Consider the following 14,367-nt stretch of genomic DNA (forward strand, 5'->3'; position numbering starts at 1 on the left):
CAACAGAAGAAAAAAAATAGCAAATAATATGCTTTGATCTGCATTCAAACTCCATAGTTCTTTCTTTGGATGTGGATAGCATTTTCCACCGTGAGGCCTTTGGAGATGTCTTAGATCCTTGTATTGCTGAGAAGGGTTAAGTCTATCAATATTAGACTAGACTATTTCTAAGGGTCTTTTTAGTTCTAACATCCTAGCATCTAACTTCTGCACCTACTAGGGCAAGATGGATTGACTTTTTTAGATGGGGTTATTTAAGTTTATCCTCTTAAATGCTGGGAAATGCATATAAAATATGATAATTTTAGTTTTAGTGAGAAAGATGTTAAGCCATTCCTTCTGATCGTAACCAACAAGTCCAAGTAATTTCTAAGACAGCTCCCAGAGATAATATAAGAATCAAGAAGGTGAACTTTATGTACTTTTTATGCACTTGTCACATTCTGATTTATAATGTATTTATTTATGTACATGTTATATTTCCTACATTATGGTATCCTTGAGGATAGAGGCCCATATTTTACATATTTATGCATCTTCTCTAGTACCTAGCACAGTGTATTGTATAGAATAGGTGCTCTTTAAATACTTTTCGAGCAAACAAATAAGTTTTGTCTTCTCTATCAGAATATGAACACATTTCACCTAGTAGCAGTACCAAGTTGGTTAAGATATAAATTGAGAAGATGGGAGGCTAGGGCATATCCCTGTGTGACACTATTCAAGATTGGGATTCCATCTGTCCTAAGACCATTCCTCCTCACTCTTAGTTTCTTAATAGTCCGGTATTGTGGGCTTATACTAGTTACATGGTTTGGTCTACAGATAGTTCTTGTCTGTTCAGTCCAAGTCTTATGACAAATTGTTGGATCCTGTGGATAACATGTAATGATCTTAACTAAGTTCTCAGTCACATAGTCAGCATGCCTCACTCTCTCCTCCAGAGTCACTGAAGTTCAGTGGCAAGACAAAGTCAAGACAACATACAAGATACAGAATAGATGGAAGATATTCTTAGAGGGAGAGGCATTAACAGCTGAGGTGACTGGAAAAGGCCTCTTATAGGACATGGGATTTGAACTTAACCTCAGAAGCCCAGGGATTTTAAGAGTCAGAGATGAAAAGGAAGAACATTCTAAGCATGGAAGACAGTATGGAGATGGGAGATGAGGCATGGGGTGTAAGGAAGAACAAGTAAGCAGGTATGGCTGGAGAAAGTAAGCAGGTAATCATGGAGAAGATTAATATGTTAAAGATTAAAAGGACAGTAAGAGGCCAGGTTGTAAAGAGATTTAAATGTCAAACAAGAATTTATATCTGATCTTGGAGATAATAGGGAACTATTGGAGTTTACTGAATAAGGGGAGATAGGGTGGAGGTGCGGGAGAAACATTCTTAGATTTATGTTTTGGGAAAACCACTTTGTTGGTCTTGAGGAGGATGGATTGGAATGAGGACAGATTTGAAGCAGAGAGAACAATTAGAAGGTTTTTGAAAGATTAGGACTTGAAGGAGAATGGTGGCTGTGTGAGTAGAGAGAAGGAAAATGTTTCTAAGAAATGTTTCTAAAGAAATTACAAAATTGGCCACTGATTGGATATGTGGGGTGAGGAAGATCAAGGAATTGAGGATAACTCTGAGGTAGTGAATTTAGGGACCAGATGATCGTGCTTCAATCTTGCCTGCTCCTCATACCATATATTAGTTTAGAAAATTGAATCCTGCTGTTTGCTGAAAAGATTTGACAGAATGTTCAACATACTGATCAGTGCATAATATGGGGGGGGGTGGAGATAAAGGATTTTCCTTGTCAAATATGGGGTATACCATGTTTTGGTCCCACTTTAAGGGAACTCTAACTTTGGAGGTAATTAGGATTAAATGATTTGGTAAGTATTGAGGCATATAAACTAAGCAATTCTAATAACAGATCTCTGAGCAAACTAAAAATTTTAAGTATTTGATCATAAACATTTAGATAGGGCTACTGGATTCTGGCAGGGAAACTCACTGTAATCTACAAAATATGGAAAGACTATCCCGAGAAATTATTCAAGGAAACTTTTCAGAATGACCAAAAAGAGAGGACAATGTCTAAATAGAAGGAGTTGACAGGACCCTGACATGGAAACACTAAGAATTCAAGCCTTCTAGACACAATAGAGTCAAGACATCACCCTTGTGACGTCATTGGTCCTCTGAGCAAGAAGAATGAACAAAAAGTCCCAACAATTCTACAAGGAATAAATCTAGCGAACTTTACGAAAACAACAATGATGTCTACCAAGGGATATCAATGAGGATTGCAGTAGATTTCTTTTTTTTTGTTTGTTTGTTTTTGGCTAGGCAGTTGGAGTTAAGTGACTTGCCCAGAGTCACACAGCTAGTGAGTGTTATGTGTCTGAGGCTAGATTTGAACTCAGGTCTTCATGACTCCAGGGCCAATGCTCTATAGTAGATTTCTTAAGAAAGATTAGGAATGATTGGAGACATAAGAATTTAACAGATATAATATTAAGAAGCATTAGCACCAAACCTGTACTTATCTCTCCAGCAAAATTTAACTTGCCACATGAAAACAAGGGGAGGTCATTTATGAAACATTTAGACTTTGAAAAACTCTTAGAGAGACATTTGCATTTCAAAGGAATTTTGAAGACAGGCCTTCTAGTCCCAAAGATAAGTACTTAAAAAGACCCATACTTTTCAAATCAAGATTAAGCAATGACTAATTAAATACAGAAACCTTTAGGATATTATATTGCCTAAGTCACTAAACATTTCAGAAACATGTAAAATAAAACTTACTTTTTTGATAAAGAGGAAGGCAAAAATTAAAGAAATCTATGTAGTTAATAGTATAATGCATAGGAATTTAGTTTTAGTTTGTTAATAATAATAATATTATAGTGATAATGCAGAATGGTAGAAGAAAATTTAACTAAATAATAGCACTGCTAATTGGACTAACATTTTAAATAAAAGAAAAAAAATTACAAAATGGATTAAAAGAGTTCAAATCTGGCCTCTGACACATAAGGCTCACTAGCTGTGTGACTCTGGGCAAGTCACTTAACCCTAATTGCCTCATATATAAAAAAACAAAAACAAAAACAAACAAAACAAGAACACAGAGTGGATTAAAACCAAGCATGTTATTTACACGAAAACATATTTACTGAAAACATACTTATAGAAAACATTTAACCCTTTGAACTTAGATAGCTTTAACCTAGTGGCAGAAGGTCAGCTTTGGAGTTAGGAAGAGCTGAGTTTAGCTCCTGGCTCTGACACACACTGTCTGCCTGACTCTGGATAAGTCATCTAACCTCTCAATGCCCCTGAATCACAAAGAAAGTCCAGGTAAATATAAAAAAACAGAACTTCTATATACTACATTTATGAGTCATAATGAAATAATGGAGATAATAACAGCTCCTACTTCATAAGATTGTTGAGAAGATCAAATGAGGTGAAGGTATGTAAAATGTTTTGTAAACCTTAAAGCAAGTTATTATTATTATTGTGGTAAATGACAATACAATGAATAAAGGGGGGCGTGTAAACTCATATGGAACTAAAAAGTGATCTACTAAGTAATGCATGAAGGAAAGAGGAAATTATAAAAATAATAGAATATCAAAGACAATGATTCTATATTTTAAAAATCTATGGGATGCAACCAAAACAATACTTAGAGGCAAATTCATAGTGCTAAATGCCTGTATTAATAAGAAAGAGGAACTTAGCAAGAGAAACTTGCCCTGGAATTAAAAGATGCTAAAAACAGATTGGGGAAATAATGATTCATAGTGTTAAATGCCTATATTAATAAGAAAGAGAATCATAGCAAGATAAGTGTGCACTGGAATTAAAAGATGCTAAAAATAAATTGTGGAAATAAAGGTAGAAAAGGAACAAAGCCCAACACTAACAGAAAGTAGAGATAAATAACCAAAATGCTGAAATTAATATAATGGAAGATGAGAAAACAATTGAAATGGCACAGGAGCTGTTCTTTGAAAAGGCCTACAGAACTGATAAACAATTAGCAGATGTAATCTTTAAAAAAAGAGAGCCCAAGTTAAATTTTGAAATGCGAAAGGGAAGGTCACAGTGGGGATGAAAGAAGGGGTGATTATTAACAAAAAAGAGTGAATGCCAATTTTATATTTTGAGGCAGCTAGGTGGTGCAGTGGATAGAGTGCTGGGTCCAGAGGCCTAAGACCTGCTTTTAAACCCAGCCTCAGACACTTACTAGCTGTGTGGCCCTGGGCAAGGCACTTAAACTTGTTTGCCTCAATTTCCTCAATTGTTAAGTAGGGATAATGATAGCACCTATCTCCTAGAGTAGTTGTGGGATCAAATGAAATAATGTTTGTAAAGCACTTAGCCCAGTCCTGGTACATAGTAGATACTTAATAAAGCTTGTTCCCTCCTTCCAATAAATCAATCAGCAGATCAATATAAAAAAGATAAACCAGATAAGCCATTAGAGAGCTCTCCTGCACAAAGGTGATCACATGGATTCGCAAATGAATTCTCTTTTTTTTTTCCTGGCTAGACAATGGGGTTAAGTGACTTGCCCAAGGTCACACAGCTAGTAAGTGTTAAGTGTCTGAGGTCGAATTTGAACTCAGGTCTTCCTGACTCCAGGGCCAGTGCTCTATTCACTATGCTACCTAACTGCCCCTTTGCGAATGAATTCTACCAAATTTTCAAAGACCAAATCATTCCTCTATGATACAGATTTTTTTTTTGAAACAGAGAAAAATGTTGGACTAACCAGTTCCTGAAACAAATGGATGCATAATGAAGATATTCTTGATTAAATTTCACAATGACTAAAATATGCGTAATATGAATGTATAAGTAGAAAATAGTATTTTAATTTCTAAAATGGGAGGGATGATGTAGATAAAAAATTATGGGCCAATATCATTAATGAATATCAATGCACAATCTTTAAACAAAATATTCATAAATAAAATATACATTAAAAACATGTTATGATCAGGTAGGATTTATATAATGTAAGGATGTAGTTAATGTAAGGATAATTTAATATCAGGAAACCACTCAACATATATCAACAATAAAGATTACATAATTATGTCATGAGATGTTAATAGAGCTTTAGATAAAATGCAGCATTAGTCTATGTTAAAAACACTAGGATAGGAGCAGCTAGGTGGCACAGTGGAGAAAGTGCTGGCTCTGAAGTCAGGATGACTTAAGTTCAAATTCAGCCTCAGATATTTACTAGCTGTATGACCCTGGGTAAGTCACTTAACCCTGATTGCCTCAAAAAACAAAACAAAACAAAAAAACCCAACCCAAAACACTAGGATATAGGAATGGAAAGATTTTTTCTTAGTATGGCAAAAATCTATTTGAACTCATGAGCTAATATCATATATAATGGAGAGACATTTTACTCCTACTAAAAAGAGGTATGATGCATGATCGTCTACCTTATATTTCGACACTTGTATTTGATGCCTTAAAATGTTAGTAATAAGGCATAAAAATAATACATTATAGGACTAAGTATTGATATTGAAAAAAGTTTAAAATTTGGAGAATAGGAAAGCAAATGGAATATCACTAGAGAACCCAACATATAGGAAGTAAACATCAGAGATGATTTGAACTCAGGTTTTCTTTTTCTTTGTTGGTTTTTTTGCTAGGCAATGGGGTTAAGTGACTTGCCCAGGGTCACACATCTAGTTAAGTGTCAAGTGTCTGAGGCTGGATTTGAAGTCAAGTCCTCCTGACTCCAGGGCCAGTACTCTAACCACTATGCCACTTAGCTGCCCTGAAACCAGGTCCACTTAAGCCAGAGTTAATCCTCCAGTGACTTTACCAAGTTGTTCTTGTATAGAGCAAGTAACTTAGAAGCCAAGCTTCTGGTGTTAGCTGAAATTAGAATGGCTAGTCCACTCTTACTGTTTCTCAAGTTACTTCACTGGGCAGCTAGATGAAAAAGGATTTGAAATCTTGGCCACTGAATAATGAATTTTCTAGTTGGGCTTTAGTTTGAATCTTGCCTTGGACACCTTAACCTGGGTAAGTCATTTGCCTTCTCTCCGCCTTAGTTTCCTCATCTGTAAAATAGGGGTGATGGTATTAATAGCACCTATGGTAAAGGGTAGTTGTGTGTCTCAAATGAAGCAACATATGAAAAGTGCAGGAAAAATGCTTGCTATTATCATCATGTTATTGTAACCAGGCCTCTTATAAAGCGATGGTGTTAAAGCAAGACAGGAAGGGTAGAAGTTCTGGATCTTTCCATTTGCTATCCCATCCTCCTACATTCCAGCAGAGACTATTTAGTCATTGTGAAATTTAATCAAGAATATCTTCATTATGCATCCATTTGTTTCAGGAAATGCTACATAGATAGGAAAAAATGTTTGTTGTGCATGACTGGAAATAGTAAAATAAATCCCCAATGTTATCGGAGGGGGAAGGGTAATTCCATACCATCTCTGTGAATCTGTCCGCGCAGGCCATTCGAATCCGTTCTGGAGTCGCTGGGCTGTTCAGCATGAAGTCTTCCATTAAGCCCCGTTCTTTGCGAGCTGCTGTCACCGCATCACCGATAGCAAAGAACACGGAACATCCCAGGAACATACCTGACTCACCGAGGCCCTGTGTGAAAGTAGAAATTTACAAATTTATTCACAATTAAATTTGTATAAATTTTTATTATTAAATTTCCTTAGAAATTTCTCCTGAATTTATATGAACTGATGTTGAGTGAAATGAGCAGAACTGGGAGAACGTTGTACACGGTAATAGCCACACCATGCAGTGACTGACTTTGATGGACTTGTCTCTTCTCAGCAATGCAAAGATCTAAGACAACTCCAAAAGACCCACGATGGAAGATGCTGTCCACACCCAGAGAAAGAACTCTGGGGTCTGAATGCAGATGTGAAGCAGACTACCTGCTCTCCTTTTCCTTTGTTGTTTGTTTTATTGCTTCATTCTTGTGGTTCCTCCTATGAGTTCTAATTGTTCTTTACATCATGACTAATGGGAAAATATGCGTAATATGAATGTATAAGTAGAGCCTATATCAGATTGTACACTGTCTTTGGAGGAGGAGGGGAAGGATGGGGAGAAAATTTAAAACTCAAAATCTTATGGAAGTGAATGTTGAAAACTAAAAATAAATTAATTATTTAAAAAAAGAAATGTCTCTTGAGAAATTCATATATCTTTAAGAATTCCCAAAGCTTTGGTTTACTCCTCCCATGTTAGAATTATCATGATTCTGCTCTTGGTGAAATACCAGTAAGCTAAGGAATAGGTGCCAAGTAGGGGTTGAAGGGAGGGGTAGGGTCCATTCTTTCATGAATGTAAAGAAAGAAAATCTATCATAGCGTATGATGTAGAGTCCAAATGTATACATGTTACAATTTAAAGAATGACAACCTATTGGGGCAGCTAGGTGGCACAGTAGATAGAGCTCTGGCCTTGAAGTCAGGAGGACCTGAGTTCAAATCTGGCCTCAGACACTTGACACTTACTAGCTGTGTGACCTTGGGCAATTCATTTAACCCCAATTGCCTCACCCCCCCCCAAAAATGACAACCTATTACTTTCTTGATGGGTCTATACCATACATAAAATTATTGGTAGGTTAAGAAGAGATTAGAGTTTACACATAATAGAATAACATATGGCTTCCCTCTCTTCCTTGGGCACCTTATGTGCATGTGAAAATCAATATGCTAGAAACAAGATGAAATGTACTATATGGTATAGACCCATGAAGACCCATCCCAATGGAAAAGGGAGTCTTAGGTGTCATAAAACTTGTACTCTGGTCCCCTACTTATTAGCAGAGTGACCAACTTCATCTCTCTAAACTTTAGTTTCCTCAGATGTAAAATGGAGATCATAAGACTTCTGTGCTACCTACCTACAGGGTCGTTGTGAGGAAAACACTTTGTAAACCTTAAAATATTAGATTAAATATAACCTTTATATTATGTGGTATGGTAGAAAGAATACTCTCTTTGGAATCAGAGGACCTGGGCTCAAATCCCTCCTCTGATACTTACTGATTTTGGGCAAAGTCGCTTAGCCTGTTGGCCTCAGTTTTCCCATTTATAAAATGAAGAGTTGGTCTAAATGACCTCCAGGGGTCCCTGTCAGCTCCAGGTCTATGATCCTAGACCTAAATTATAAAATATGTACATAATGACCGGGCTCTTGAGTGTTAATTGACCATCTGTCTCGCCAAGACTTCTGATTCACCAGGTTTCTTGAGAATTTAAAGGCATAATCTTTTTTCCTTCCTTTCAGAATCTCTATTCTCTTAGTACTCCATGTATAGGGAAAATTGATAAACTGAAAGTGAGAAGATATTTAGAAACCCTATGGTCTCATGGATTACTAAATACTTTTGGATTTGCAAAGTAAGGGGAATTGGGTGGCTTCATTTATATCCTATTCCAGAGTCCTATTACAGAGAAGCCTTTTCCCACCCGCAAAACCCTAAGTATAGCTTCTGCTCTGAATGAGGGTTCATTGTAACCTAATTTGCCATCTGTATGTTGCAGATCTTAAACCTTTAGTTTTACTTTCTTAGGGATAATCATGAGTTTTTGCAATTCGAAGATAAACCTGAATAACCCTCTATGCCCAATTCCCTATGAGAAGAAGCAAGGGCCTCTGGTTAGCCTTTGAAGATTATTTATAGGGGGCAGCCAGGTGGTGCAGTACGGGCCCTACAGTCAGGAGGACCTGAGTTAAAATCTGGCCTCAGACACGACACTTACTAGCTGTGTGACCCTGGGCAAGTCACTTAACCCCAATTGCCTCACCAAAAAAAAAAAAAAAAAAAGATTACTTATAAAAACAAGGCTTTTTTATGGAATTTGGGGGCCTCGGGGAATCCTAGGGTTGTAGTTATGACAATGATTAGGTTCATGTCATTTATCCAATCTAGGCCCGAGTTTGATCGTCTATAACAAGACGGTGTTAGGATAGATGCTTTCTAAGGTCCTAGCTCCAATATTCTGCAGATCTATGAACCTGATAACTGATTTTTATATTCTATTTTGGCTTCCAACCATCATCCCTACAGTATTTTAGCTACAGGGAACTATTTCCGTTGTTTCTTAGAACATGTCAAAGGTGCTTACTTTAATCATGAGAACATTGTACAAGGTAACAGCAATATTGTATGATGATCAACTATGATTGACAGCTCTTCTTAGCAATACAATGATCTAAGACAATTCTAAAAGATTCATGGTAGAAAATGCTATCCACGTACAGAGAAAGGACTGATGGAGTCTGGATGCAGATTGATTTTCACTTTTTTTGCTAGTTTTTTTCCTTTTATTCTGTTCCTTCTTTAAAAACATGACTAATATGGACATATGTTTTACATGATTGCATATATATAACCTATATCAACTTACTTTGGGAGGAGGGAGGAGAGGAAGGGAGAAAAATTTTAGAATTCAAAATTTTATTAAAAATGGATGTTAAAAATTTTCTTTGCACGTAATTGGAAAAAATAAAATACTATTTAAAAGGAAAAAAAAGAACATGTCATAGATGCTTACTTTAGATGAATAGATTGCCATTGGGTTCTCTGATGATGTTAGTAAGGAAACATTAAATTCCTCCGGGACGTCTGTGACTGTAGGAATTTTGTACTCATCAGGGCCCTGAGAATGCAATACTCCTTCAGGAGAATATTTCAGTTCTTCTATTGTATAAAGTCCCAAGCCCTGAATGAACGAGCCTTCAATCTGCAAAGGGACAATTTCAAGATTTTTTTTTTCAGCCAAAGACAAGGTTTATTAGAACATCTGTCATATTGGGTAGACTCTTAAGGAGTCTGAAGGTTAGTGAGCTATTGGCTAGATTATAAGAATCTGAGCAATGGCTAGATTTTAAGAATCTAAGCGAATTTCAAGATTTTTTAAAATAATATTTTGAGAGCACAGTCATAGCAACAATCACTTTTAAGATAACTTACAGATCTAAATACTTTGGTACTTACCTGTCCTATGTCTATGGCTGGATTTATGCTGCAACTTGCATCCATGACTATGTCAGTTCTTATGTTCTAGAAAAAAAAAATCAAAAGCTATATTTACAAAATATTGCATTTTAAAAGATACTTTTCTTTGAAAGAGCCCCTCTTCCTCCCAGAGCCATGACCTAAAGACATTCCACTTTACTGTTTTCTTGTTTTTGTGTCCCCAGCACTTAGCATAGTACCTGGAATAATAATAAGTGCTTAATAACTGGATGAAAAAAAATGAAAAGCCCCATGCTGACAGAAGTTAAAACTAAAGTCAAAGCCAACTTTGGATTTGTTACTTTAGTCTCCTATAAGGAAATGTAGGTTATTTCTGGAGTGAGTTTTAAAAGCTGAGACTTATTAATAATACACTCAGGTTTGCACCATTACTAGATCATTAGCTTCCTTGAAGATTCTAAGGTCCATAAAGGGAAGAACCATACCTTATTTGCCTCCATATCTCCTTCAGGTATTATCACAGTGCTTTGCACAGAACAAATATTTAATATAGTTTTGTTGAATTTAATGCGAGTGGTAACTAGGTTGGAAAAATCAGCAATAATAATTAGCAATAGTTTTAAGCAGAAAAATGACAGTATAATACTTTGGGTAAACTTAATTTGAAAGTGATTTTTGTCAATTTAATGTATCCAATTATAAGAATGTGGAAACTGACAAGAGTGCATGACTAAATGCCTGGGAATAGAATAAATTACTGAAATTGGTTTGAAAAACTCTTATGAGAGACTGGAAATTACCAAAGTTGGCCAAAGATATCAGAATGTAAGCTCACAGAGAGCAGAGATTGTTTTGTTTTTCTTGCTTATCACCAGCCTGGCACCATACATAGTAGGTGTTTAATAAATGACCATTGTTGGATTGAGTCAAGATTGTAATTACAGAACAATAATCAAAAGTCCCGTAGATCGCTGATCTCATCAGCTGCCACACATACTTGTCTGCCCATCCTGGACAACTCCTATCCATGTCCTCCTATTACCTAGCAGCAGAAGGTTCTAATCAGTGTGTTTGGGGCCCTCATTGCATCCTCTCAATATGTGGATTCCAGTGGAAATTATAGGCTGTCCATCAGTTATGCCTTGCTTTTCCAGTTAGCCATTTCTGTGATGACATCTTTTATACTGATACTCTTGTATAATTCCTCATTTTTTTTAGTGTTTTGCAGTCTGCTTACACTCTCTTCTTATATCAGAACCTCAGGGTGATGTATAATGTAGGCCTAATTATCCTGACATAACAATAGGAAATCAGACAGTATCAGTTATATAATGATGGTGTATCTGTGCCTCCTTGATCTAGCAAAGTCTAGCAAAGTAGCCACGTCTAAGGGATTGACTTGCAGGAGGCCTCAAGGAGTCATTCTACTGAAACTAAGACCAAACCTGTGGGTCCAGATTGACCTTCTTCATCAGGGGCTGGCCACCTTGAAAACCTCAGTAATTGTAAATATACAAGCATATAAATAAGTGACACTGTCACTAATTCAAATCAATTCAATTAACATTAAATGCCTAACATATGTGAAAATGCAAAATGAGAAACAACACAGTCTCAGGCCTCAAAGAGTTTGCAGTTTAATAGAGGGAATAAGACTCATAAATAAACATGATACAAAGTAGAATGTGATAAGTGATATAAGTAAGAGGTTGAGACAAAGGACTATGGGAGCACTGAGGGAGGAGAAATCACCTTTTGCTAGGGGGCTCAGGAAAGGCTGGAACCTAAATTGTGGGATGAATTTGCATAATCAGACCACCAACTTTTTGGAGCAAAGAATAACGAATTTGAAGAAATAATAAAAATGAGATTTGGCATACAATCAAAACAACTCTATCCTGACTAATTAAAATAAGCCATTGATGTTGAAAATATATTAATCCAATGGATAAAAGAACAGATGCTGACAGGTTATGATTTTCTAAAAAAAAAACTGAACTGATGTAAACCAACAATCCAGTGAAGAGAATAAAAGAGCTCCTAATTTATTTCAGCCAACAATTTGATCTCTTTGCCAAGGAGGGAGAGAGGGAGGGAGGGGGAGGGTGGGAGAGAGACAGGGGGGCGGGGGGGGAGAGAGAGAGAGAGAGAGAGAGAGATGGCTGCCAAGAATAACACTGGCTAAAAATATGAACTAATTTGTAAAATCTCATGGAGATATATGATGGAAAATTGTGTCTAGTACTGCCTCATAAAACAGTAGGAAACAGTAGGAAGAAAAGCAAGTTTACAAAAAGCTTAGCAAAGTCTCCACAAAGCCAGAATATCCGCAGGGCATTTAAGGATAAACTTGGAAGGAAGATGACCAAGGGATGAAAAATAGAAAAGGTATGTAAAGATTATCTTAAACAAAGTTTTCTACATCAATGAAAATGGAACCATCACATCGAGACTCTATTATAGTCCCTGGTATCTTGCCAGAGAAAATTGGAATGGCATTAAGGAAAAAAAGGATTATGAGAGCAGGTAAGTGTTCACAGAGTACGCTCAGGCTATTATAGGCAGTGCAGTTTTGAAGGCAATGAGGGGTTGATTCACAAGATATTTGGAAGAGGAAGAGCACCAAATTATTGGGGGTGGGGAAGGAAAGTACCAACCAAAAAAAAAAAAAGATTGAGAAAATACCCCAAATTACTAACCCCATATGCCTACTTCCACATTGTTACAAAGTCTTTGAGAATAATCTACACATGCATTGAGGTCATCCTTAATGAATATACAAGGAAAGAGCAGGCAGCCTTTCACAAATAAAATTCTGCAGTAGACTACATTTTCTCAATCCTGCGACTGATTGATTAAAAAGTGCCAAGAATATAAGATCTCACTCAGTTTGTTGTCTATGAAAAAGTACTTGATTTAGTAGAAAAAATACTGCCTTCAAGTTACTTCTCCAACAAGGTATCTCCAATGCAAATAACAAAATCATGTGAGAGATGTGATAATAAAGATAACCTTGTTCAATGACTCTACGACTAAGTGAGGTATAGAATAAATTGCTTGCCAAGAGTGTTTACTGCTGTCAAAGAAGATGCATATATAGCACAGAGTTCAAATGGAAGAAGGATTCTCAAGAGATAATGAGGTCCTCCAAGTGGTCTTCTTTGCAGATGATCTAATGATTGTACCGATTCCTGGAACGCTGCAGATTCTTCTAAATGAGATTGATAATAACTTAAAAGAGTTCAGCCTAACTATGTTCCAGGGGAAAACTAAGTGGATAAAGAATGCCTATTGTAAAGATTATGATATGCTATTGCTTGTCCAAGACATACTGCTCTAGTAATAACTGTATCTTGGATGGACAATGAACTGAGTCCAGAGTTGAACAGCAGGAAAGAGGGTGGGATTGCCTTTAGGAAATTGTTTTTAAATGACCTGAAGCTTTTCTCTGCAACAAAGGCCTATATTTTTAGTGTAGATAGTCTTGTGATGATCTTATATGACTGTAAGTCATGGAATACCACAGTTTCAAAATATTTAACGTTGTAGTTCACTAAAAGGGCAATGGAGAGGTGTATGGTGGGTGTGAGCAGGCTGCAACATGTTATACTGTTTAAAGGATGTTGTCGGAAAGATAGATGACTGGAAAAGGTCCATCACCTCTCATCTGAGAGGAAAGAGTAGCTAATGTTCCATCACTGAAAAGCACAGACTCTAGATTGTAGATGCAGGGGTGGGGAACCTGCAGCCTTGAGGCCCCATGTGGCCTTCTAGGTCCTTGGGTGCGGTCTTTTGACCGAGTCCAAGTTTTACAGAACAAATCCTTTTATTAAGGAGACTTGTTCTGTGAAGTTTGGATTTAGTCAAAGGGCTGCACTTGAGGACCTAGAAGGCCACCTATGGCCCTGAGGCTGCAGGTTCCCCACCCCTCTTCTAGAGGAAGGTCCATGGCACATTGGATAGACTCTTTCTGGATGATTTATGGGAAGACGTAGGCAAGAGTTACACAAGATAAAAAGGTGTGGGTGAGTTGCAATCTGTACAATTAGAAGTAATCCTCCCATTGATGAAATTACAGATCCATCAACCACAGAAATACTTAAAAGATGCTTTAATATCCTCAATATAATCTTTTTCTTTCTTTTTTTTTAACATAAGTTTTTTGGTTACTTTTCATTTTTATGTAATTTTCACTCCAGGATATACCATCTCTTCCTCTGACAACATCCCCCTGGTTGAACCTTTCTCTCACCTTATAATAGAGAAAAACAGTTAAGCAAAACCAAGCAAATACAGGACCACATCTGATGATGTGTGCAACATTCTGCCATCCTAGTCCCTTGCTTCTCTGC

At 36.7% G+C, this 14,367-nt stretch overlaps 1 protein-coding gene across 4 annotated transcripts in view; it reads right to left on the bottom strand.

Moving 5' to 3' along the window:
- Positions 1-14,367, bottom strand: part of AOX1 (aldehyde oxidase 1) — a 123,908-nt gene that overhangs the window by 15,716 nt on the left and 93,825 nt on the right. For 3 of the 4 annotated variants that reach the window (XM_027873820.1, XM_027873821.1, XM_027873819.1), the window contains 3 exons: positions 10,034-10,099; positions 9,591-9,779; positions 6,487-6,654 (listed from right to left, as the gene is read on the bottom strand). In XM_027873820.1, coding sequence (XP_027729621.1) covers positions 6,487-6,654; positions 9,591-9,779; positions 10,034-10,099 — 423 coding nt within the window. The remainder of the gene's footprint in view (positions 1-6,486; positions 6,655-9,590; positions 9,780-10,033; positions 10,100-14,367) is intronic. The other variant, XM_027873822.1, reaches the window with a different exon arrangement.

Source organism: Vombatus ursinus, unplaced genomic scaffold, assembly GCF_900497805.2.
Source record: "Vombatus ursinus unplaced genomic scaffold, bare-nosed wombat genome assembly UNPS02014802.1, whole genome shotgun sequence".
In the NCBI taxonomy this organism is placed as follows: domain Eukaryota; kingdom Metazoa; phylum Chordata; class Mammalia; order Diprotodontia; family Vombatidae; genus Vombatus; species Vombatus ursinus.